The 27,036-nt window shown below is 40.0% G+C and overlaps 1 protein-coding gene across 1 annotated transcript in view; it reads right to left on the bottom strand.

Annotated features, from left to right (window-relative positions):
* Positions 1-2,494: 2,494 nt before the first annotated feature.
* Positions 2,495-27,036, bottom strand: part of rfwd3 (ring finger and WD repeat domain 3) — a 54,896-nt gene continuing 30,354 nt past the window's right edge. The window contains exons 8-13 of the mRNA XM_072279380.1: positions 19,777-19,999; positions 18,546-18,696; positions 15,738-15,914; positions 14,928-15,142; positions 12,377-12,594; positions 2,495-3,600 (exon numbers count right to left, since the gene is read on the bottom strand). Coding sequence (XP_072135481.1) covers positions 3,457-3,600; positions 12,377-12,594; positions 14,928-15,142; positions 15,738-15,914; positions 18,546-18,696; positions 19,777-19,999 — 1,128 coding nt within the window. The 3' untranslated portion in view covers positions 2,495-3,456. The remainder of the gene's footprint in view (positions 3,601-12,376; positions 12,595-14,927; positions 15,143-15,737; positions 15,915-18,545; positions 18,697-19,776; positions 20,000-27,036) is intronic.

Raw genomic sequence — 27,036 nt, 5'->3', positions numbered from 1 at the left:
ATTATTATGAAACTTAGGAAAGCTCCATTTGATAAGATTAGGGTAGATTGGGAACAGGAATTGGGGTTTATCATTTCCGTGGATGACTGGGGGCAGATTTTACAATTAGTCAATACTTCCTCTATTTGTGTTAAACATTCCCTAATTCAATTTAAAGTTGTTCATAGAGCACATATGTCCAAAGATAAATTAGCTCGCTTTTATTCTCATATTAATCCTTTTTGTGATAGATGTCCAGGGCAGATAGCCTCTTTAACTCATATGTTTTGGTCTTGTCCTACTCTGGAAACTTCTTGGAGAGACATTTTTTAATATTATCTCCAAGGTATTGAATATAGATATCTCTCCTCACCCTATTACTGCTATCTTTGGACTACCTAAAATTTCCAGTAATCTTTCTCCTTCAGCCCGTAGAATGATTGCATTTCTTACTTTAATGGCAAAAAGATGTATCTTACAACATTGGAAAGAGCTTAATGCTCCAACTACCTTTTTTTTGGTTTTCTCAGATGATATTATGCTTGAATTTGGAGAAAATTAGAAGCAATCTTTATGATTCCTCACTTAAATTTGAACAGACCTGGAGATCTTTTATTCAATATTTTCATTTAATGTAATTTTTTTCTCCTCTTTTTTTGCTCCATATTTATATACCCTTCTTGTTTTTTTACTGTTTTTAATGGAGGTCAGGATTGAGGACGTGATTTTAAGTTTTTTAACTCTGCTTGGTTCCAAGTTAGCCCATTGCTTTGCTTTGCTTTTAGTTAGTTGCACGGTGGGTTTTTTTTCCTTTTCTCTATTGATATATAAAAATTAGTATACTATTATGTTACCTTAGTATGTTTAAATTACATTGTTTGTATCATTTTTTTGGTATTAATATCTCCTGTAATTTTATTATATTCTAACAGTGTATTAGTGCCTTTATGGCTTACCTTTTTGTGTACTTATTCAATAAAAAAATTTAAAAAGAAAAGAAAGATTATTTTCATTGGTAAGGTTTACACACACAGTAAAAGTGTACAGTTCAGACATTCACTTCATCAAAAACAATAAACATGCAATGGACAAGGTACAGAAAAGACCTATAATCATGATAATAGGTTATAACAATCAGGAAAGATAGAGCAAACTGGATATTTCATTGCAAGGCTGAGGGAAGACCCAATGGAGGCCTATAACATGAAGTATGATGGAATACATTACAGAACCTGGGCCTCTGTACCTCCTTCCACAATTGGATCCTCAACTTCCTAACCGGAAGACCACAATCTGTGCGGATTGGTGATAACATCTCCTCGCTGACGATCAACACTGGTGCACCTCAGGGGTGTGTGCTTAGCCCACTGCTCTACTCTTTATATACACATGACTGTGTGGCTAGGCATAACTCAAATACCATCTATAAATTTACTGACGATTGTTGGTAGAACCTTAGATGGTGATGAGAAGGCGAATAGGAGGGAGATATGCCAACCAGTGGAGTGGTGTTGAAGCAACAACCTTGCACTCAATGTTAGTAAGACTGATTGTGGATTTCAGGAAGGGCAAGACAAAGGAACACATACCAATCCTCAGAGGGATCAGAAGTGGGGAGAGTGAGCAGCTTCAAGTTCCTGGGTGTCAAGATCTCTGAGGATCTAACCTGGTCCCAACGTATCGATGCAGTGAAAAAGGCAGCAAGACTTCATTAGGAGTTTGAAGAGATTTTATATGTCACCAAATACACTCAAAAACTTCTATAGATGTACCATGGAGAGCATTCTGACAGGCTGCCTCACTGTCAGGCTACTGCACAGGATTGAAAGAAGCTGCAGAGGGTTGTAAATTTAGTCAGTGCCATCTTGGGTACTAGCCTACGAAGTACCCAGGACATCAAGGAGCAGTGTCTCAGAAATGCAGCATCCATTATTAAGGACCTCCAGCACCCAGGGCATGCCCTTTTCTCACTGTTACCATCAGGTAGGAGGTATAGAAGCCTGAAGGTGTGTGTACATACACACACGTATACACACACACAGTGATTCTGGAACAGCTTCTTCCCCTCTTCCATCCGATTCGTAATGGATATTGAACCCCTGAACACTACCTCACTTTCTTAATGCATATTATTTGTTGTTTTACATGATTTTTAATCAATTCAGTAGCAGTAAAAATCTTAACCAAAGCGTTACATGTACCTTTGTGCAAGTGAGCAATAGTTACACAAACTTCAAACTGGACCCCCAGATTGATCAAGAAAAATCAAAATCAAATGCAATGCAGATGAGCTTACTTAAATGAAGCAAGTTCACAAAAGGAAAAAGTTAAACAAGTCTGGAATGCAGAGGTGGAGTTGACATCAAGTGGATAGTTATAATTATTTAAAAAAAACAGCCGGCAACTGCAACATTATCATGGATTTTGCTTGCAATGCAAGTTCTGATGGAACATGGGAATTATCCAGTTATCACTTAATCAGCAATTGGAGGGCTGGAGAATAAAGAACCAAAAATTTCACATGCAGATAATTTTTTTAATTTCAATGTAATAGTATTAAAATGACACATATACATACTGAAAATTTTGATTGCAAATGAGCATATTCCCAGTCAAGTGCAGATCCACTAGCATCCACTGCCTTCACCGTGGACCCCAACAGGAAATTTCCTGCATCAAATTAGACTATCAGACTCTTGTAACACATCCTGTCATGGTCCCTTTCTCTCGATCATTATGTTATCAGAGTCAACACTCTGGTCCTCTCTAGTATCTAATCAAATCAACAGATGCAAATTCTTTTTCTCGTCAAATCAGGAGATGCAGCATCACACCAAATTGTACAAGATCCCAATATTCTGAAGGTTCTCCAATGGTAGAGGGAACCATTTCCACATGTCTAAATGGGAGGGATTTTGAAAAGGTTGGATTTAAAAGGGCAATGCTGTGGATTAGCCTTCATGTTATTAATAGTCCCCCTCCCAACATGTACTCAAATTACTTTTCTGTTGGCCTACTGCATGTCAGTTAAATGTAGAAATCCTCATTGGAATTAGACAAAGGCGAAGGGATACAGAGTGGGTGGGAGGAGTTGCTGCAGGTCTCTTGGGGACTCCTGGTGATTTATATCATTTATACATTAATAAAGGCAAAGTACATTGCAAATGCCAAGAGAGGTAAAATAACGAATAGGAAAAACAGTACTAAAAAAAGCTTTTATTTTTACCCAGAGTCTTGTCGGAAATGTCACCACTCTCATTAGTTGCATTTGTCAACAATGGAAGCAATTAAACAAAGGCCATGGCTTACAGCACAGGAACACTTTGATGATTAGATGGAGAGGATACATCTGTCACACATGGCCCACATATGAGCAAAGTTTTATAAAGTGCCATGATTCATCCCATCATCAGATTTGGGCCTTTGATTTCCATCCTTGGCAAGTCAGTGAACACAAAGCTATAAATATAGATTCCATCAGGTCCACTTGTAGATCTTCACCATTTTTTCAGTCAGTGTTCCAAGGAAATTGGTTTGATTCACCTCGAATGGACAGATATCCAGTATGGGTTGGTCAGCTTGAAGCTTCTGGACGAGAGAGCCTGTCCCTGCATTCCACAACTGTGATAGAAAGAGAATGAACACAGTTACCGAGCCTCAAAACTGGAGATGAAAGTTCAAAATTAAAGCTGGTGAATAAACAGTAGCAAGTATCAAAGTAATAAAAAGAAGGAAAAAGTATGCAATTAAATATTTATTGCACAAAGCTCATCAAATATAGTAAAGAAATAAACAGAAAATCTGAAGACAGTAAGGAACTAAGGTAGGTCTCATGTACTCAACTTGGAGCAGGGCTGTAGAAAATCCTGCTTCAGTTATATGGAGCACTGGCAAGACCACACCTGAAAGACAGTGGAACGACAGACGTAACAGAGGGAGTATAGCAAAAGGTTTACTAGACCAATCCAAAACAGAGGGAGTGTCTCAAGAAGAGAGCCTTGCCAAAATGATGAGCAATCTCATTTGAAAGACAAAGCTGACATGGAACTTTTTTTTTTCTTGACTATATCCATGTTTTGGAGTCTCACAATAAAGGATCTGCCACTCAAGTCAGGGATGGTGATTTTTTTTTCTAAATATAAATATAGATTAATTGCATGATCTCCTGAGGCGGGAGGAGAGACAGCAGAGCGCCGCACGTGCACAGCCCTCTGGTGAAAAATGATATCGTATCCATTAAATAGGGGCCGTGGACAATTCTGATTTGATGGAGACAGACGTGAAAGCACAGAGGAACATCTAGAGAAATTTCTGAAGTGCCAGTTCGCTGCTGTTGTTACTGCGCAGTCAGGAATCTTCCGGAGGGAAGGCCTCAAAATCCCCGGCTTTGCCTGCTGTTGGCAACCGAGATTGAGGTTGAATCGTTCGGACAGATATGGTGCTCAGTACTCAGTGTCGGAGAGCTGATCAGAGGCTTGAAGTTTTTGGATGACTCAGAGTCGGACTGTGGTCAGGCACGGCAGAGAGTTTTTCTTCCTTCTCCCGTCTGCGTGAGATGTGGGACATTTGAGAGACTTTGAACTTTTTACTGTGCTCATGGACTTCTTCATTAAGTTATGGTATTGTTGCAAGGTTGTAACTGTATGTTATAATTATGTGGTTTTGTTAGTTTTTTCAGTCTTGGTCTGTCCTGTGTTTTGTGATATCACACCGGAGGAAATATTGTATCATTCCTTAGTGCATGCATTACTAAATGACAGAGAATCCAGGATGGTTTGTTGCCTCCCAGGTGCCAGGGTCAAGGATGTCTCTGATCGATTGCATGACATTCTGAAGTGGGAGGGTGACCAGCCAGATGTCGTGGTGCACATCGGTACCAATGACATAGCAAGGAAGAGTGAAGAGGTCCTGGACAGTGAGTATAGAGAGCTTGGTAGGAAGTTGAAAAGCAGGACCTCAAGGGTGGTAACCTCAGGATTGCTACCTGTGCTAGGTGCCAGTGAGGGTAGGAATAGGATGCTCTGGAGGAGGAACAAGTGGCTGAGGAACTGGTGTAGGGGGCAGGGTTTCAGATTTCAGGATCATTGGGACCTCTTCTGGGGCAGGTGGGACCTGTACAAGAGAGATGGGTTACACTTGAACAACAGGGGGACCAATATCCTTTCAGGGAGGTTTGTTAGTGCTACTGGGGAGGCTTTAAACTAGATTTGCAGGGGGATGGGAACCAGAGTGCCAGAGCTGACAGTGTGGCTGGGGTGAAAATAAATGATGTTAAAAGTTTAAGCAAATCCGCTGATAGAAAGGTTGTGAGTGGTGGTAAAAATCTTCTGAGGTGTATATATTTCAATGCTAGGAGTATTGCGGGGAAGGCGGATAAGTTGAGGGCGTGGATTGACACGTGGAATTATGATGTTGTAGCAATTAGTGAAACTTGGCTACAGGAGGGGCAGGACTGGCAGCTTAATATTCCAGGGTTCCGATGTTTCAGATGTGATCGAGGCAGAGGAATAAAAGGTGGGGGAGTAGCATTGCTTGTTAGGGAAAATATCACAGCAGTGCTCAGGCAGGACAGATTAGAGGGCTTGTCTACTGAGTCCTTATGGGTGGAGCTGAGAAACAGGAAAGGTATGGCCACATTAGTGGGATTGTATTACAGACCACCCAATAGTCAACGAGACTTGGAAGAGCAAATCTGCAGAGAGATAGCAGGCAACTGCAGGAAACATAAAGTTGTGGTGGTAGGGGATTTTAATTTTCCATACATTGATTGGGACTCCCATACTGTTAGGGGTCTAGATGGTTTTGAGTTTGTAAAATGTGTTCAGGAAAGTTTTCTAAATCAATATATAGAGGGACCAACTAGAGGGGATGCAATATTGGATCTCCTGTTGGGTAACAAATTAGCGCAAGTGATAGAAGTCTGTGTAGGGCAGCACTTTGGTTCCAGTGATCATAACACCATTAGTTTCAATTTGATCATGGACAAGGATAGATCTGGTCCTAGGGTTGAGGTTCTGAACTGGAAGAAGGCCAAATTTGAAGAAATGAGAAAGGATCTAAAAAGTGTGGATTGGGACAGGTTGTTCTCTGGCAAAGATGTGATTGGTAGGTGGGAAGCCTTCAAAGGGGAAATTTTGAGAGTGCAGAGTTTGTATGTTCCTGTCAGGATTAAAGGCAAATTGAATAGGAATAAGGAACCTTGGTTCTCAAGGGATATTGCAACTCTGATAAAGAAGAAGAGGGAGTTGTATGAAACGTATAGGAAACGGGGTAAATCAGGTGCTTGAGGAGTATAAGAAGTGCAAGAAAATACTTAAGAAAGAGATCAGGAGGGCTAAAAGAAGACATGAGGTTGCCTTGGCAGTCAAAGTGAAGGATAATCCAAAGAGCTTTTACAAGTATATTAAGAGCAAAAGGATTGTAAGGGATAAAATTAGTCCTCTTGAAGATCAGAGTGGTCGGCTTTGTGCGGAACCAAAGGAAATGGAGGAGATCTTAAATAGGTTTTTTGCGTCTGTATTTACTAAGGAAGCTGGCATGAAATCTATGGAATTGAGGGAATCAAGTAGTGAGACCATGGAAACTGTACAGATTGAAAAGGAGGAGGTGCTTGCTGTCTTGAGGAAAATTAAAGTGGATAAATCCTCGGGACCTGACAGAGTGTTCCCTCGGACCTTGAAGGAGACTAGTGTTGAAATTGCGGGGGCCCTGGCAGAAATATTTAAAATGTCGCTGTCTACGGGTGAAGTGCCAGAGGATTCGAGAGTGGCTCATGTTGTTCCGTTGTTTAAAAAAGGATCAAAAAGTAAGCTGGGAAATTATAGGCCGGTGAGTTTAACGTCAGTAGTAGGTAAGTTATTGGAGGGAGTACTAAGAGACAGAATCTACAAGCATTTGGATAGACAGGGGCTTATTAGGGAGAGTCAACATGGCCTTGTGCGCGGTAGGTCATGTTTGACCAATCTGTTGGAGTTTTTCGAGGAGGTTACCAGGAAAGTGGATGAAGGGAAGGCAGTGGATATTGTCTACATGGACTTCAGTAAGGCCTTTGACAAGGTCCCGCATGGGAGGTTAGTTAGGAAAATTCAGTCGCTAGGTATACATGGAGAGGTGGTAAATTGGATTAGACATTGGCTCGATGGAAGCCGCCAGAGAGTGGTGGTAGAGAATTGCTTCTCTGAGTGGAGGCCTGTGACTAGTGGTGTGCCACAGGGATCAGTGCTGGGTCCATTGTTATTTGTCATCTATATCAATGATCTGGATGATAATGTGGTAAATTGGATCAGCAAGTTTGCTGATGATACAAAGATTGGAGGTGTAGTAGACAGTGAGGAAGGTTTTCAGAGCTTGCAGAGGGACTTGGACCAGCTGGAAAAATGGGCTGAAAAATGGCAGATGGAGTTTAATACTGACAAGTGTGAGGTATTGCACGTTGGAAGGACAAGCCAACGTAGAACATACAGGGTTAATGGTAAGGCACTGAGGAGTGCAGTGGAACAGAGGGATCTGGGAATACAGATACAAAATTCCCTAAAAGTGGCATCACAGGTAGATAGGGTCGTAAAGAGAGCTTTTGGTACATTGGCCTTTATTAATCCAAGTATTGAGTATAAGAGCTGGAATGTTATGATGAGGTTGTATAAGGCATTGGTGAGGCCGAATCTGGAGTATTGTGTTCAGTTTTGGTCACCAAATTACAGGAAGGATATAAATAAGGTTGAAAGAGTGCAGAGAAGGTTTACAAGGATGTTGCCGGGACTTGAGAAACTCAGTTACAGAGAAAGGTTGAATAGGTTAGGACTTTATTCCCTGGAGCGTAGAAGAATGAGGGGAGATTTGATAGAGGTATATAAAATTATGATGGGTATAGATAGAGTGAATGCAAGCAGGCTTTTTCCACTGAGGCAAGGGGAGAAAAAAACCAGAGGACATGGGTTAAGGGTGAGGGGGGAAAAGTTTAAAGGGAACATAGGGGGGGCTTCTTCACACAGAGAGTGGTGGGAGTATGGAATGAGCTGCCAGACGAGGTGGTAAATGCGGGTTCTTTTTTAACATTTAAGAATAAATTGGACAGATACATGGATGGGAGGTGTATGGAGGGATATGGTCCGTGTGCAGGTCGTGGGACTAGGCAGAAAATGGCTCGGCACAGCCAAGAAGGGCCAAAGAGCCCAATTCTGTGCTGTAGTTTCTATGGTTCTAAAAGAGGACTGTGTCTTCATAATCTAAAAAAATATAGAACACAGAAACAAAGGGAAAAGTAAATCACACCACTACTGGAGAAACTGAGTAAAAAGTTGATGTTTGAGTCTGATAGCCTTTACCATAGGGTTTTAGAAGATGGTTAAAGCACCTTTCAAAAATTCCTCAAAATGGGAATACTTGCAACAGACTGAAAGCAAGCAAGTGTAACATTGCTATTCAAAAGATTAAGGGAAATTAGGAACTGTAAATCTTTCATACTGACATAATGAATTCTAGCAGGTAGCTGACAATTAAAAGACAGTGACAGGACACATGGAAAATCATTACATGATTAATCAGCCTCAACGAGTTAATGATAAGTAAATCATATCTGACAAATCCAATTTATTTTAAAAATATAACTGGCAGAATAGATAAGATAAATCAGGATATTTCCCAAGGGCTCAGTGTTGGTTAAATGACAAAAGGAAACAGTAAAAGTTCTTTTTCAGGAAAGCATATTATCATTGGTGGGTTGTTACCAGGATCTTTTTGGGATCTCAGCTGTTTCAATTTATCTTGCTGACATATCCAAGGTTGCTCATGAAACAATTCCAGGTGCAAAAATGAGCCACAAGGAGAATACAATGTGCATGCAAAGGGAACAGATAAGTTATGAGAGTAGGTAAAGTGGCAGCAGATGAAATATATGGAAACATTTGAGGCCATCCACTTGGGCAGGACGAAGAGGAAAATATTTTAAATCAAAACAGTAAATATGTACAGAGAAATCTTGATGTGCCAGCTCACAAGAAACCATGAACATACAAAAAGTAAACATAAAGATCGATATATAGGTCAGAATTGCAGAGTGATTAGAGTGCAAAAAATACAAATTCTTGCTTTAAATATTATACAAGGGCGAGGTAAAACCACAGCTGGTGTGTCACATGCAGTTTTTGACTCTTTTTCATACTTGTCTTGGGAGTTGGTACAGTGTAATTAACTAGAGTGATTTTTTTTTGGAAGGAGAGGTTCCTCATTGGGAAACAAAGATTTAAAAAGATTAACTATAGCTTGTGGTGGGTGGTGCGTGGGAAGAGATCTCATTGAGACAACTATGATTCCAAAACTTAAGTGAGGCTGTATTCTCTGGATGAAGAATCTAGAACTCGGAGATAAAATCTCAGAATTATAGGGTCATGCATTTAAATTGGAATGAGGACCAATTACTTTGGAATTCTCTAGCCCAGGCGCTGTAGAAGATCAGTTGCCAAGTATATTTAAAAAAATTTTTCTCAGCATTCTTGTGACAGTGTTGCCACACTGTCAGATATTCCAAATTATTGGATGTTATTCTGTTATTTAGGAATTGTAATTATTTATCTTATATTTCTTAAATTCATTACTTTTATAATATTAATTATATTATATGCATTTGTATTAATATTTACTGCATATTAAAATATTTGTGATTTGAAAAATATAAATTTTAAATCACTTTAAGATGTTGCAAAGTACAATAGTTCTCCAAACAAGTTTTAAGGGAACAGTGATCCCTGTGCAATAGAAGAACAAAGGTCAGAACAAGGAGCAAGGAATTGCGTTCTCAGTGAACCACATGCCAAACCATCGGGGTTTTGGAATAATTGGTCTTTCCCCTTCTATTTTTTTTTAAATCAAGAGAATTAAGAACATCGGTGGGTCAGATAAGAAAGTGGACAAGGATCAACAACAATCATAAGATTGGTAGAGTACGCTTGAAGGGTTATGTGGCTTGTTACTGATTTATTTCTTACATTCTCTTGAAAGGACAGAATGCAGTACTCTAAACATTAAACAACCAGCATGCTTGTTTCTGGTTGGGCCACTAACATAACATATCTTGTATTGCTGAGTTTGTCAGAGTAGAGATGAAAAAACAAAATTGATGGAATGCATACAAGTATCAGAAACTAATGTTAAAAACAGAAACTGCACTTCAGATTCAACAGAGGTGAAATAAGTTGAACAGTAAACAAATGTGTGAAATTCCTTTCCTTAAATTGACAGACTTGAACACGCCCAACATTTTTATTTAAAAGCAAAACTGCGGAACTTAGGGATACAACCTTCAGTCACTGCTACCACATTCTCAAGCTGCTTTCTGTTCACTCAGTGCTAAATTCTTCTCCCACCTTTCCCCATTTTTACAGTAATGATCACTAGAATCCACCTCTTACATTTGCCTCATAGTCAGAGGTTACCTTCAATGTGTCATTCTTACTTGTAGGAAACAGAAAATGGAAGCATGCTGCTATAAAGCAGGCATTCACAGCTCAAACTTGAGCTGATCAAAACAAAAAATATTTTTCATATTGCTTTATAGTTAAACCCAATTTAAACCAAATCCTAAATCAAAATTGAATTAGAGATAGAGGAGGAGATTAGATGTCTTGGATACGGCACACACACAAATTACTATGACGTCACAGAGTTAGAAAGCAGCTAGGAACAGAAGATGCACTGGCTCATCCATCATTTGCATTTACAGCTCTTGTGCAAGGAAGCAAAATGGATAATGATAACAGGATCCTGCAGGAAGTAAATACACAGAAATGACTGTATACCCTCAGTTGGAGGAGAGAGTGAAAATAACACAAGGACAAAATTTAAGGCTTGTTATCCAAATGCATACAACATTCATTAACAAGTTGGTTGTGGCATAGATCAAAACGAATGGGTATATCTAATAAACATTAGAGATAAGTGTTTGTAGAGTGACCAAGAAAATCGAACCATTGGTCTTTAACAAATGAGATCAAAGAAATTAGAATTAGTTTTAAAAAAACTTACTTTACAGTAATTACTGGGACTGAAAGTCACTAAATCTGCAGGAGCTGATAATCTGATTCCCAAGGTTTTGAAGTAGATGGTAGTGGAGATCGTGTATGCACTAGCTGTTGAAAAATTCCATTAAATTCTAGAACAGCCGCCACAGATTTTAAGGTAGTAAATATAACCATACTATTCATGGAAGAAGGGAAAGAGAAAATGAAATTCTCCTTGACACATCAGGAATTTCAAGTGATGACCATGCCTGCTGCCATTATGTGGGTCAACTCAGCACACAAAAATAATTTCTGTGCGATTAGAGGACCATGTTTATGGGTGGGGAGGTAGGAATGGTGCTTGTTTTGTTGCTTGGTATGTTCTGTTTTGTTTTGTGTTGTGTGGTATTCTGCCAAGCACTGTAAGCTTGCTATGTTGGGGCCAGAATGTGGGGTGCCACTTGCAGGCTACCCTCAGGTGTGGTAGTGTTAACCCAAATAACACGTAAATATGTCTCAATGTACACATGATAAATCTTAATCTTGAAAACTGTAGACTAGCTTGTCTGATCTTAGGAAACATTAGAGTTAAAGAAATGTTATTAACATGATTAAGCAGAGTTAACATGGATTTATGCAAGGGACACCACATTGTACAAATCAGTTCAAAGCATTAGAGGTTGTAACTGGCAGAACAGACATGCAAACCAGTTGACATCAGGTACTTTAGACTTCAATAAGGCTTCTGATAATGTAACACCGTACTTGGAATTAGAGAATGGTGTGAATTAAAGATTGGGTAATGTTTTGAAAACTGCAGAATAATCAGTTTACCTTTGGACTCTGATCTATGGAATACTGCAGGGTTTGATGTGGGCCTTAAGCTCTTCACAGTCGGGTATCAATAATTTGGTGAGGGGATGAAGAGCAAGTTCACCAAATCTCCCAATGATCTAAAGCTGAGATTAGTGTGGAGTGGTGGGAGAATGTATAGAGAATGCATGGGCTTTTATTGGGGATATGCACCACAAACAGAATATAAGACAAATGTGAAGTCATTGATTTTGGTATAAGAAATAAAAACAGATTAAGTTTTAAATAATGAGAAGTAATTAACTGGTTACCTTAAAAAGGTGGCATATTTCTAAGTAAGACAAGTGTTAACACTACCTTACATTGCAGTGTATTCTTTTCGACTCCAACTCCCACTTCCCTGTATTCCTTTTACAATTGCTACACACAAGACAATTTTTAAAAAATTTTTAAATCAGAGAACAAGAGAACATAATACATTTATCTCCATTATCCTAACCAGCAGTGAGATTGGAATCCTGGATTAAGAACAAGCATTAAACATTAAAGACAAGCAGATATTCAAGAGCAGTCAAAAAGACATCACTTACCATTGCACTGTTGGTTGCCTCATCTCCTGCACACACCAGGACACTGCCATCTTTCTCAGGACTTAAGAAAATTGCATTTTTTGTTAAAAGCTTACATGTGGGGCCTGCATTGAATGTTTGCACTGGGTAACAAGTGCAGATGAGGTTCTCGAGCGACTCTGGAGAGGCACTGCTTGATAACTCCATCATGACACACCGTAAAGAATTGTGAGTTTTACCTTCAAAAATAAACAACCTTTATTACTGCCTCCAGGACCAGTGAAACTTCAAGATTTTGAATAGTAAATAAAATTTCTATCATAAATGAGAATCTGTCAGCATCTATTCCATCATGCCAACAGCTACATAAGAACAGGAAAATACCCATCCAGTTATCAGAACAATGCAATACTGGCTGTTATTTTATATTTCCTTACTGTAGCCAAACATAACAGCGTAGTCCCACTCTAAATGGAATTTACTACTGCAGAACATTTCAGCAACTGCACTGAGGCTTTCTGGTTTAGATGAAGTTACACACAAGGATAAACAATGAAGTTTATTAGCTTTTGCCTTAATAAGCCAGAGTCGGTTTTATAACCACATGGATTGGTCATCGCTTTACAATGCCTTGAAAAAGTATTCAGCCCCCCACAACTATTTCCATTTTACTGCCTCATCTTTTCTAAATTTAAAATATCTTGAAGGGGATTTTTTGAGCTAATTTACAAAATATTGTGCATCATATCAAATCAAAAGAAAAATTCCACAACATGTCAACTAAAAATTAAAAACCAAAATTGTGAGACTGAAAAGCGTTCTTCCTTTTTATAATTACTATGCTAACTTACATCAGTTGCATTACTGTACATTTCCTCAACAAGTCACCCAATTTGTTGTTGTAGAAAATTGGAGGATCACCTGTTTTCAATGAATTCATGAGAATACATTGAATTGACTTTATTTCTTACATCCAAGTAAAAATCTTTGTTACGTCTCCGTCTAAATGTGCAATGTGCAACCATAGTAATTTATAATAAATAGAACAGACAATATAACATAGAAATACACTCAAATCAGCATGAGTTAATCAGTCTGATTGGCCTCGTGGAAGAAGCTGTCCCACACTCCCTCCCCCTCTAAGATCCAAAAGTATTGTAGATTTTCAACAGATCAAACCAAAATGAAGACAACAGCGTTCAAGACAAGTCAGGGAAATAATTAATAGAGAAGCACATATCTGGGGAAGGGTACATGACCATCTCAAAGGCACTGAACATACCTCGGAGTTCAGTGCAGTCAATCATGAAAAAAATATGAAACCACAGCTTACTGCCTAGATCAGGCTGCCCCTCTACACTGAAGTCATCAGAGAAGACTGACACTTGTATGAAAAGGCTGCTATGACACTGGCAGTCACTGAGTAAACTGCTGAAGTCAGTGGTTGCAACTGGAGATGAAGTTCATAGCTCCACAATCTCTAAGGCCTTGCATATAAAAGGTATTTATGGAAAAGCAACAAGAAAGAAATCCTGGCTTAAAAAAAAAGCATATCCTTGCCCGTAAAGACTTTACATAGTGTCACTTAGTAACTACTATAAAGACGTGGAAGGTGGTCTTATGGTCGGATGACACTCAAGTAAAACTTTCTGGCCTCAACACTAAGTGGTACATATGGTCTAAATCTAATACTGCACATCAGCCAGTTAACACTAACATCATCCCTACTGTAAAGTATGGTGGAGGTGGCAGCATGCTCTGGGGATGTTGTTCAGAAGCAGGTACTGGAAATCTGGTCAGGATTGATGGGAAGATGAATGCTGCTAAATACAGAAGATCCTGGATAAAAACTTGCTAGCTTCTGCCAGAAAGCTTAAACTGGGGAGGAAGTTTGTCTTTCAGCATGACAACAACCAAAGCATACTGCCAGAGTAATCGCTGATGTCCCAGTCAGCGTCTGACCTTAACCCGATCGATCATCTCTGCCACTCCCCAACTAAACCAGCACTGCTGGAGCAATTTTGCAAGGAAGAATGGGCAAATCTTGCTCCATCACATTCTGCAAAGCTAATAGAAACTTATCCAAAAAGACTACTGGCTGTAATAGCTGTGAGAGGTGGCTCAGTTAAGTACTCTACTGAGCAAAGGGGGATGAATACTTTTGAACTGCTGACTTTGCAGTTTTTGAATTTTTAGTTTTTCATGTTTTACAATTCTCCTTGTTTTTGGGCAGTGATTGACAAATAACAATTCTCAGTTAAATTGATTAAAATCCCCGGTTATAATACTCATTTATGTGAACAAAAGGTTGGGGGCTGAATACTTTTTCAAGGCACTGTACCAGCCAAGCCAGACAGTTCAGTGCCCAATTAAAAGATGAAAATGTTGAAATATTTACTGATGAAAGATAACTGAACTGCAGTGTTAACTACCCTCTTCACAGGTGCTGCATGAACTGCTCTTTTTATTTCAGATTTCTAACATCTGTAGCTTTGATTTCAGATGATTGCTCAATACCCACCCTACTCCATTCAACATCCATTGGCAACATATTCCCAGTTCTTCCACATACCTGGTCTGTAGGTAACAAGGCAGTGTCGCATTACAGGTTCAATCTGTATATCTGTGCAACTCCCAGCCTCCAGAGGTAGCAGATGTGCCTTGTATGTGTTTGTGGATTTCTGTTCCCAAAAACAACCCCCTTCCAAAGTGCCTGCCACAAGACCACCGCATGGAAATGCTGCAGATGCCATTCGAGGGAGGTAGGACAGCGAGGTCACAGGACACCTGAATATTAAGACATACAAGTGGAGTTATGTGGAAAGATTGGTTAGGCTAGGAATTTATTCCTTCGAGTGTAGGAGACTGCGTACATAAAATTATGAGGGGTATCAATGGGTGAATGCACAGGGAATCAGAAATTATTGGGAAAAGGTTTAAACTGAGAGGATAAAGATTTAAAAGGGAAATGAGAGGCAAATTCTTCACATTGAGGGTGGCATCTATATGGAATGAGCTGTCAGAAGAAGTGGTTAAGGCAAGAACAAATACTTGGATAAGTACACAGAGAAGAAAGGTTCAGAGGGATACGAGAGAAACGCAGGAAGAAATAACTTAATTGGGCAACTTAGCATGGACGAATTGAGCTGAAGGACCGGTTCCCATGCTACATTTCTCTGTGAGCTGGGAAAAAGGTTGCCGCACGATGAGAGGAACAGTCATCGAAAGTACAGACGGCTACAGGGCGAGGGACTAGGACTATATATGCACAATACTATATATCACGACAATAAGTGGGCAAGCATTTGGTGTCAGGAAGGACAAAAGGTGGCGAGTAGTGCAACAACAAAATAAAAGCTAATGTGCATTGAAAAATAACTACCTGGAACCCTGTGGGGGGAGCTCCAGAACATGGGTGGTGGTGTCCCGCATGTCATACATCAGGATAGAACCATTTATCAGTCCAGCATAGATGTAGTTTGTGTCATCTGAGCACCAACAGCAACTCCATACAGGGCGACCAGTGTTGTAGGTCTGTACCACAGTATTTGCAATCAAACTAGAGACAGAAATTTCAAAAAAAAAACTTAAGATAGTTTAAATCAAACAAAAGATGATGGCAAAGAATGGAATAGCTAACACTGAGGTACAAATAAGGCCCTTTTCTCATCAAGAAAAAAAATCAACTTAGCTAATGAGACAGTGCAGCCATTCACAATTCCTCTGTCATGAATTTAACCAACGCTAGTAAGGAAGGATGTGGCTTTGAGCACTAGGCACTTTCGAACTGGAATAAATTAGAGTGCTGCAAATTCCCTCATCTACTGCCAGCTATTAATGCTTCCTGGGTTGTCAAATGCTGACAATAGCAAGTGCAATTAATCGGATTGTGGTCTGCCTTCTAACATCTTATTTATATATCACAATATTTTGCAAGATAATTTTCAGAGTATCTAAGCAACAGTTCTACTTTACAGCAAATGATTACAAGTGTCATGGCTTTGACAAGAGCCTGGACTGTAAACAACAACATCATCCCTCAAATTTTTTTCTAATTAGCTACATATTTCAGCACTTACCTAATGAGACTGTCAGAGTGCTGCTGACACTTTCATCAGCAAATGACAGCTTGGTCTATCACACATCACACCTTTTCTTCCCCCCACCACTTTCAGCTCCTGTTCAAAAATGACTGTTCTCATTCATTTATTGACATACAAAGGAGAGTTTAGATAGATAGATATACTTTATTGATCCCGAGGGAAATTGGGTTTTCTCATATCTTCATTTCTCTCCTTCAGCCTCTGAATATTATAGGACTTACCCTTCTGAGATTTCACCTTCCAATTCAAATTGCCTTATTCTCATGCATCTCAAACTCATTGCCCTCTTCTCCCTCCCAAATTCATACTTCACATTAATTCCACAACTCATTCCTGGTCACCTTCTTGATTGTGCCATCTCACTGGGCTTCCCAACTATTGCCTCAATCACAAACTGCAGCACCTTTAATTTATCTTCAACCATATCCATCCTCACCCTCCCAATGACATATGCACTCTTTTGGAACATGATCTCTTGTCACTTCACTCGTATTTACTCATTGAAAACTTCAACTGCGCTAAATACTTCATATTTCTACAGACCTGTTCAAATTTTTACATCTATCTTTAATACCCTTGTCCCCATTTAAACGTGTTACTCTCTCCCACCCCGATACTTCTCCTAAAGTACAGCCTTAAACAAATCCTCAATCCTGAGGGACAAAGACTTAAATGGAAATGACAGACAATCCTTTCTCTGTCTGGGTAACAAAGTATTCCTGGCCCATATACATTATATGTAGATTAAGTTATATGCTGTCAACAGCTGGCTTTACCTCAACAACCCTACTCTTGAACCCTCACTTATCACAATGCTTGCTTGCCGTCTAGGAGAGGATGAACAGAAATTCCGTGTAATAATCATGGAAGGACTGACAGTCATTTCTACACTGTCTACCTCTGTCATACAAACACTGTTCAACTCCAAACACAGCTCTGCAATTCTTGAAAATAGACAATATTTTGCATCAGACCAGGCATCAAATATGAAGTTCTAAACTGATACTTGCCATCTCAAAGGCATTTCTTTTACAATTTTCCAACTAAGTAAACCTTCCCTATGCGAGTTCATTCACTTCAGAAGACTTCATGCTAACTGGTTTCCCTCATTTGAGGCCATCCAAACTTGCTGCTCATGTTCTTGCTCAGTGAAGCATTCATCCATTATCCCAGTGCCAGCTAATCTACAGGGGCTCCTTGTTAGGCATCAGTTCCATGTTAAAATCTTCATTCTTGTTTTCAGGTCCCTCTGTGGTCTCAATCCTCCTCATTTCTAACATCTTTCGATCCCAAAGCCCTGAAGATGGATGTGAAAGACCACAGATCTGAAATTAATTGCTCCATTACTAAGCTGACTGTTTAGCTGCAAAAATCTCAAGAGAGGTCTGGCACAAGCAGGTTCAGGCTTGGTTAGCTGTGTGATAGTATAGCTGGACTCAGAAAGTATACAGAAATTAAATAAGCACGGTACTGTGAAGCAGCTGTTCTCCATGAAAGCAGATACAAGTGGGGCATCAACACCTTCCAAGGCCGAAGTGGTTGGGTGGGGGTGGCAGGGGAGAAAGAGAAGAGAGGGTTTGAGGAAATTGGGGAGAAAAAAATTCCAGTGCTGGTCATCTGCAAATGCAACATGAAACATGAGATAGTGAATGCAAGTGGAAAATGAGGAAGTGTCAGAAGATGCAAGTAAGAAATTGGAGCAGTTGTTGAAAACCAGTTTAACCCAAGGGTTCACAAGCTTTTTTTTTTGCCATGGACCAATACCATTAAGGGGTCTGTGGACCCCAGGCTGGGAACCCCTGGTTTAACCAAATCACACAGCACGCAGAGGGTTCTATTTCATTAGCACCTACTGCCCAAAACTTCATCTCCAACGTAAAGAATCAGGACACCTTCAAATAAATAAATAACTGAAGACAACTTGGAGCAAACAAAAAAATATGCACAGAATCCTTACATTCCAACAAGAGTCAGTAGAGACCATCCATGACAAACATAACTCGTCTGGGTGCTGCAACAATGCTAGTAACATTTTGCCAATGTTTTACTCCCATTATAAGGGGCACTGCAGACCAATAACCATTTACCTGGTTAATTTGACAGTGGTGTCTAGTGAAGCAGATAAGAGAACACTGTCAAGTCGATCACTGAATGCCAAGCCTCTGATCTGTTTGGAATGGATTGGAATGTACTGGGTACTGCGGAAGTTCACAGCACTGATCTTCTTAACACCGCACCCTGTGAGCCAGATGAGAAAAGATGAGGCTTGGAGGAAAAACGTTTAATCACATAATGTGCTAGAGGAATACAGCAGCTCAGGCAACAGTAATGGAGGGGAATAAATGTTCAACATTTTGGGCTGAGACCCTTCATCAGGACAGTAAAAGAAGGAGAAGGGTGAGTGGGGGAAAGAAGCCAGAATAATAAGTTGAGGGGGGGGGGGGGAGGGAAAAGAGGGGAACGTGTACAAGCTAGCAAGTGATAGGTGAAACCAGGTTGGGGGCGGGGGGGGGGGGGGGAGGTGCAATGAAGTCGGAAGCTGGGAGGTGATGGAAAAGGTGAAGGGCTGAAGAAGAACTCTGGGAGGAGAATTAACTAAATTAAAGCCATCCGTTAGTCTTGCAAGACCATGGATCGGCGCCTGGAAAATCTTCACTCTCCAGGGTGCAGGCCTGGGCAAGGTTGTATGGAAGACTGGCAGTTGCCCATACTGCAAGTCTCTCCTCTCCACGACACCGATGTTGTGCAAGGGAAGGGCATTAGGATCCATACAGCTTGTCACCAGTGTCGTCGCAGAGCAATGTGTGGTTAAGTGCTTTGCTCAAGGACACAACACTCTGCCTCGGTTGGGGCTCGAACTCACGACCTTTAGATTGCTAGTCAAACGCCTTAACCACTTGGCCACGTGTCCACGTAGGACAGTGGACCATGAGAACAAGTGAAGGCGAAGGGGTACCAGAGGGAAGTGATAGGTAGATAAAAAGGAGATAAGGAGGAGGTGGGAAAAATCACCTGAAGTTAGAGAAATCAATGTTTATGTCATCAAGTTGGAAGCTACAAAGATGGAATACAAGTTGTTGCCTCTCCAACCTGAGAATAACCTCATCACGGCAGTAGAGGAAAACATAGTCATATAGAAGTGACTAACGTTAATAAAATAATTCACAGATTATGGGAAGTAAACGATGAAAAGCTAAAATGATGTCTTTGAAAGACAGTTACAGATGAAATAAGAGATTTGTTTATTTATATATTGCAAACTGCAACATGCATAACTCTTAATACTTCAATAAGTTTATAAATCCTTCAGAAACTTACCAGGAAGGAGACTGGTTTGAGGAGAAGGTTGGGACACAACGAGGCAGCTCATTGAAGCACAGTAAGCCATGACTCGACAGTTTCCGCTCTGTGAAATCATAATGCCTTTCTCAAACTGGTACTTGCACTGACTTTGGCTGGAACTGATGTTCAGTGAGTTATTTGAACTTGAGGGACCTTGTGAAGCACTTGGACCATGCTTGGCCATCAGGCATCTCAGCTCCTGTAGTGATGGTCAAAACTAAATATCATATTTGTGCCACAGCCACATATAACACCCACCAGAGTCAAAGAGAAATCAAATTCTTTCAGCACCTAGCCATGTAGATGCATACCAGGAACTCAATGCAGAGAATTTTTTTTTATAACAACACAGCTTTTTAGTAAATATTACTAAATTTAACACATTCACATGATAGTCAAAGCAAAGCTTCACAATTAGCAAATACAGAAACAAAACTCAAAAATATCCCTAGCAAAGAAAGCTAAATGCTACATAAATTCATACAGTGAGCTGCTGTCTAAACAATGTCTGCCCTGCACCTTATTTGCAATTCAAATTTCAACATTGCCGGCTGTCCCTCTGTCCATTTTAGCTACAATGATTTTAAGAAAATGAATTCAACAATCTGGTCTGAGAAATGCAAATAAATAGGATCTTGCCAGTGCATTCCACTCATGCAAGGGGGTTATGTCAGATCAGTGATGCAAAATATCCATGCTGTGAACCAAAGGTAACCATGGAGTATTTCTGTTCAACCTGCCTGTTATCTGCCATTCTCCCAACTTTGGTTCTTTGCATTAGTTTCCTCAAAGCAAACTGCAAAAGGGCAACGCCACATGGAGTCCTACCAGCCAAAAATGAAAATCCTGTCTCCACAACTACATAAGCTGATTACACCATGCCCCTAGGTTTACTGGGCTGTTTGGGGAGTGCAGAGGAGCCGTCCATAGTCACTCCTTCACAGTTCAAGCCACTTGGATTCATCCCCAATATTTGTATCGAGCAGGCATGTCCTCCCCAACATCATATGGGTACTCCAGTCTCCCACATTACAAAATACATTCATTGATACTAAATTACCCTGGTGCAGAAATGAAGGTTTGGTGTGGGAGAGTGGGGGGAGGTGAGAGAGGGAGGAGAGAAGTGAATAGGAATACAAGGAAAATAAAACGAGACTGTAGGAATGTGTAAATGGGTACGTGATGTAGAGATTTGGGGGACCGAAGGGTCTGTTTCCATGCGATATGACTATGACCAAAACAAGTGATTCATCAAGTTTTATTCCTCCTCTGTTTTAAATTTAGTGGCAGTAGTACATGTCCTGTGGCTTGCCTAGTTATTTCAGAGAGCATTTAAGAGACAATCACATGGAATTGGTCTGAAGTCATTGGTCACCCAGGTCAGTTAAAAAAGGAAATGGAACATTTCCTCCCAAGCATATTGTCAGTGAACCAAAAGGGTTCTTTTTAAAACCAATCAGGTAATGTTCCAGGTCATGTTTGCTAATATTAGTTGTAAGTTCTTCCCCCGCCCCCTCCTACATACAAACATGAGAAAATCTGCAGATGCTGGAAATGTGTGTGTTTCTATTAAATACAATTTAGTTTAAAAAAAAACTTTAATCATTCTTTGAACCTCTTTCCACCTCCTACCTCAAAATATATTCTACTCACTGATTCTAGCAACTTCGTCAAATCTGGGGTCCTTCAACACTGAAACCTAAAGAAACAGCTCCCTTTCACTTTTTAATCTATTTCAATTTGGTTAAATGGACCCTTAGCATTTCCGATTGCAAAGAAAGCAACTCCAGCTTAACTTTTCCTCCGTTACAATTCTCCAGTATTGGCAATATCTTCATATCCCTTCTTTATTCTCACGTATTTTAATCTTAAATGTTGTGCGGTAATCAGAACTGCATACATTGTATTTTCTGTGGTTGAACACAACCTTTCAGCAGGGAAAGCAGATTAACATCTGAATTTACTGCCAAGGATAGCTTGTGACATGGATCCTTAAGGTCCAGATGAAGGGTCTTGGCCCAAAACGTTGACTGTTTATTAATTTCCACGCTGCCGGGCCTGGCCTGCTAAGTTCCTCCAGCACTGTGTGTGTTGCTCCTGAAGTTATTGAATATGGTGCTACCAAGCACTAATGCAAGGCTCTTTTGGGAGTTCATTGGCCAAATATTTCTCCTGCAGTTCCTTAGTAGGTAACTGGGGAATCTGCCTACTAAACCAGTCCCAATGGAGCAGATGCAATGATTTCAAGAGATAACTCAATGATATGCCCTTTTACCGCATTTAGAATTACTGAGTCAAATGATTTTTTTAACTAGTGAGATCTAGTCTTTAATACATTTCATTTTGCAGTTTTGTAACCACATGATTAATTTTTAGTTGCTTTTAAATGTTTTTCAAAAATTTTATGTCAGAGATATTCAAGACCTTTTGACATGGGCCAAAGAGCTGAATTTCAAAGGGAAGATAACAGCAATTGGCCTTGACAGCAAGAAAGCATTTTACCAAGAGCACGAAGACACCCTTGTATATCAGAAGTCAGTAGGGAAAGGAAAGAAAATCCAGTGGTTGGGATTGCACCTTACATCACAGATAAAGGAAAATGCTTCAAATATGATACCAGAGATAAATTACCACAGTCTCAGGCTGTTACTACAGGAGTTCCTCAGCATGGCATCCTTGGCTTGACCAGTTACAACTCCTTCAATGACCTTCCTTCCACACGGTCAGAACTGAGGATGTTTGTTGAATATTGTATAGATTAGATTTCAGATTAGATTATGAGGACACTCAGTCCTCATTTATTGTCATTTAGAAATGCATGCATGTATAGTGTTGTGTATTGCATACAACAATATTGAATAGTGCAATTCCATTCGCAACTTCTTGGCAAATGAAACAGCACATACAAGCATCAGCAAAACCTCGACAACATTCAAGCAGAGGTTCAGAAGTGACAAAAAATATTTGCTCCACAAAGTGTCAGTGAGAGCAAGTCTCAACCACCTATCCTTAATATTCAGTGGTTCTATCATTGCAAGCCCATGGGGAGAAGTTAACTGAGCAGAAACTGAACAGACTAGCCACAGCAACACTATGGCTAGAAGAGCATGTCAGAGCCTACAGAAGTAACTTGCCTTCTGATACTTCAGGGCTTTTATTGATCTATGACACAAATCAGGAACAGTCGTACTCCATCCAGGAGAAATTATCATTCCATCAACTTCCTGAAACAGGCACTCTTTCACCACCCTTTCACCACCAGCATACAATATTTCAGTGGACACAGGCTGCAGTTTGTATCATCTACAAAATATACTGAAAATCACATACCCAGATTATGTTATTACCAAGAAAGACAAGGGAAGCTGGTACGTGGAAAGACCATTACATGAAAATTGTCCTCAAAGCTGCACACCATTCCGACTTGAAGCACATCACTAGTTCCAAATCCTTAAAACCCCTAAGATGATAAAGACATAGGAGCAGAATTAGGCCATTCAGACCATCCAGTATAATTCGCCATTCCATCATGACTGGTTTATATCTGTCTCAACCCCATTTTCCTGCCTTCTCCCCATAACCTTCAACACCTTGACTAATGAAGAACCTATCAAACTCTGCTTTAAATATATCCAATCACTTGGCTTTCACAGCTATTTGCAGCAATGAATTACACGGATTGACCACTCACAGACTAAAGAAATTCCTATCATTTGTTCCAAAGAGACACCCTTCTATTCTGAGGCTGTGCTCTCGGATTCTAGACTCTCCCACTATTGGAAATATCTTCTCTATGTCCACTCTATCCAGGTTTTTCAATATTCTACAGGCTTCAATGAGCTCCCCTTCTCATTCTTCTAAATTTCAGCAAGTAAAGGCCCAGAGTCATCAAATGTTCCTTATGCGTTAACCTAACCCTTTCATTCCCGGGATCATTCCTGTAAACCTCCTCTATACCCTCTCCAATGCCGTCACATCTTTCTTACACAAGGAGCTCAGAACTGCTCGCAATGATTTTCTCCCAATTTCACTTTAAGATATCAGAAGTGCTACCACAGATGAAGACAACAGCTCACCCTCAAGGGCATGGAAAATAGATGTTGTCCTTGATGGTGATGCTCAGATCACAAAAATGAATAATTTAAAGCATAGATGTGTACCAAGTGCTGTAACCTGCAAGAATACACTACAGTGTGGAATTGAGGACAGCTGTTCCTTAGCTGACAAAAACAAAAATCACAAACTCCAACATTGAAAATTACTATTATTTTTATACTACAGTTTTACATTGAAAGGGGTATGGATGCAGAAAATTATTTCTTTTCTCTTTCCTCTAATTTGACCTTTCCTTTTCATCTCGTGAGCGTACACTCTCAAGTTCAGTTTCAAAAGTGTCAGTATTTGAAAATTGCGACACCTGCTCCGATAACAAAAGGCTTCAGTGGCACCATATATAAACTCTCCTGTAACAGAACAAATTGAAAGTTTTAAGTGCTATTGGGTCAGTAGACTCAAAAGTGACACAGTCAGCACTTGGGAACTGAAGAGTCCTTCAATATTTACATCATACCAAAACATTATCCAAAAAGCAAAAAGGATGACCATTGGCAATTTAAGATAATGGCACGGCTGCAGAAAAAGAACAATTGTATGATCATAGGAACAAAGGCTTTTGCTGTGGCTTCAAAGAGCAGCTACATTGGTAGTTGTGAACTTTGGCTCCCTGACATGGTAGTAAATGTTGAATTAGGTAACACACACAAAATGCTGGAGGAACTCAGCAGGTCAGGCTGCATCAATGAAAACGAGTAAAGAGTCGACATTTCGGGCAGAGACCTTTATCAGGACGGGTATGAATGGTATGTAATTTTATGGCCATAGACACAGTGGATTCTGGTTAATTGGTCCATCAGTTAAGAGGGGTAGCCATTTATTTGGGACAACTCTGTATGAACAAAAACTAATTGAGAAAATAGCTGGGATTTCCTTTGTTCCTTTGGAATCCTATACCACTTAATTGGGACAGGGGACTGTTGCACTTGCCTTCTTGTTAGACACTACACCTTGCTTCAAGGCACAGAACAATTAAAAAAAATAGCATTAGTTGCATGTGTTTGTGTTCAAATAGCAGTGAGTTATCACTGATCATTGGTGAGAAATCAGAACTGTTTTTCCCCCAAACACTCAGGATTAGCGATGCCAGAAACAGCCAGGAGTGAGATTTCACTACTCAGTTTCACAAGAAACTATGAAGAATTAAGATATCGACAATCATTCTGTATGTTACTTTTAGTTCCCACCAGATACTCAGCTCTCACAGTGGCTCCAAGTAGCAGTTTGCATGTGATAGCGGCCACACACCGGTACACCACTTCAACAGGCAGGCTAAAGCAGGTGAGGGTAGCCGGTGAGTCTCATACCCCAGAGAAATAGGACATCTGCCCTAGCAGTGCAACACTCCATGGAGAGCGAAAGGGTATAACAAGGCATAGAAGTCATGGTCATCTACTACAACCAAAGAAGACCCCAGTTGTGACAACTACTCACACCACAGGACCTGGATTTCAGAGGTTGAGAGAGTGGAACTGCCCTAGTGCAATGGTTTTTCCACTTTAAAAACACTCTTGCACAGGTTTCCTATTACTATCGGATGATGGACAATCACTAGTATTGATATAGTATTCTAATTTGCTCTGTATTTCATTTAAATACGTAATTTGTTACTTAGTTAAACAAGTTTGCCATTTTTTTAATAAAAAATACTTTATTTCCAGAACCTTTGGTTAATTGGAACAGCTACTTAATTGGGCTGAAATGTACTGGCCCTGATATGTCCCAATTAACCACAATCCACTATTTAGAATTGTACTCATTGCTAATGCTTTTTGCTCAATTTTGTTTCGCTTGAATGGACGGACAGTAAAATTAGAGAGCATGCATTTATAGACGGTTAAGTAGCATTAGATTAAAGTGTCAGGAAGTATGTTTTTTTGGTTGCCAATGGTTAGAGAGAATAGGCTAACAAAACAGATGGGATTTAATAAGGTAATGAACTAAAATTCAACTTAGGTCCTGAATTGAGCACATTTACAATTAATGCTCAAGTCTTGATTATGAAGATTAATAGCCTAATGCAATCTGTTGCAACCACAAATGAAAGTTACCATGGGTTGAAACGTTTTGACTACATAATTGTCTGGGAAGGGTAGGTCTGTGCTGGGCAATATGGGAATGAAAATTTTCCACTTCCCTTTATACTTTTCAAATGTATGTACGTCATGAGAGCACATGGCAAAGAGATTATTCAAAATTGGAATCTACAGCCACTGAGACCATCAAACAGAAGCAGCAATCTTCAAGAAACACTTCCCATAGTTACACGATGCATAAACAGGATATACTAAGGATTTATTTTCTTAGACACTAGAGAAATTTGACTTGTGTTCCACTGATCGGTATATCTCAAGTCCAATTTCACAAATATAGCTTAATTGATAAAAGAACTGCTGGTAACACTTTGCACTGTGACGAAGCATAAGTGACGAAGCATTTCCAGAGGTTGGTTACAAAACACATCAACTTCTACCCAAGAAGCGACTTGGATCCACTCTAATTTGCCGAACAACACAACAGGTCCACAGCAGTTGTCATTTCAATGGCTCTTCACTATACCCTGAAACTTCTGTACAGCAAAGTTGCATACATCAGGATACCCTTTATCAATTACAGTTTGGCATTCAATACCATCATCTCCTCAAAACTATCAATAAGCTTCAAGGCCTTGTTCTCAATACCTCCTTGTGCAAATGGATCCTCAATTTCTTACTTGCAGACCCTAATCAGTTCGGATTGGCAACAACATCCCTTCTACGGTCTCCATTGGTACATGTGCAGTACAAGGCTGGGAGCTTAACTCCCCCAATCTATTCACTTTATACTTATAACTGTGAGTCTAAGCACAGCTCCAATTCCATATTTAAGTTTGCTGATGACATCACTGTCATTGGCTGAATCAAAGGTGGTCAAATCAGCATTTTGGAGGGAGATTGAAAATCTGGCTGAGTGATTCCAAGACAACAACCTCTCACTCAACGTCAGCAAGAACAAGGAGCTGATTATTGACATGAGGAGGAGGAAACCAGAGGTCCATGAGTCAGTCCTCATTGGAAGATCAGAGGTTCAGATGGTCAGCAACTTCTAATTCCTCAGTGTTATTATTTCAGGGACCTGTCCTGG

This window comes from Mobula birostris, chromosome 15 (genome assembly GCF_030028105.1).
Source record: "Mobula birostris isolate sMobBir1 chromosome 15, sMobBir1.hap1, whole genome shotgun sequence".
Classification (NCBI taxonomy): domain Eukaryota; kingdom Metazoa; phylum Chordata; class Chondrichthyes; order Myliobatiformes; family Myliobatidae; genus Mobula; species Mobula birostris.
The sequence above is the reverse complement of the archived record's forward strand: the minus strand, read 5'-3'. Positions and strand labels throughout refer to the sequence as shown.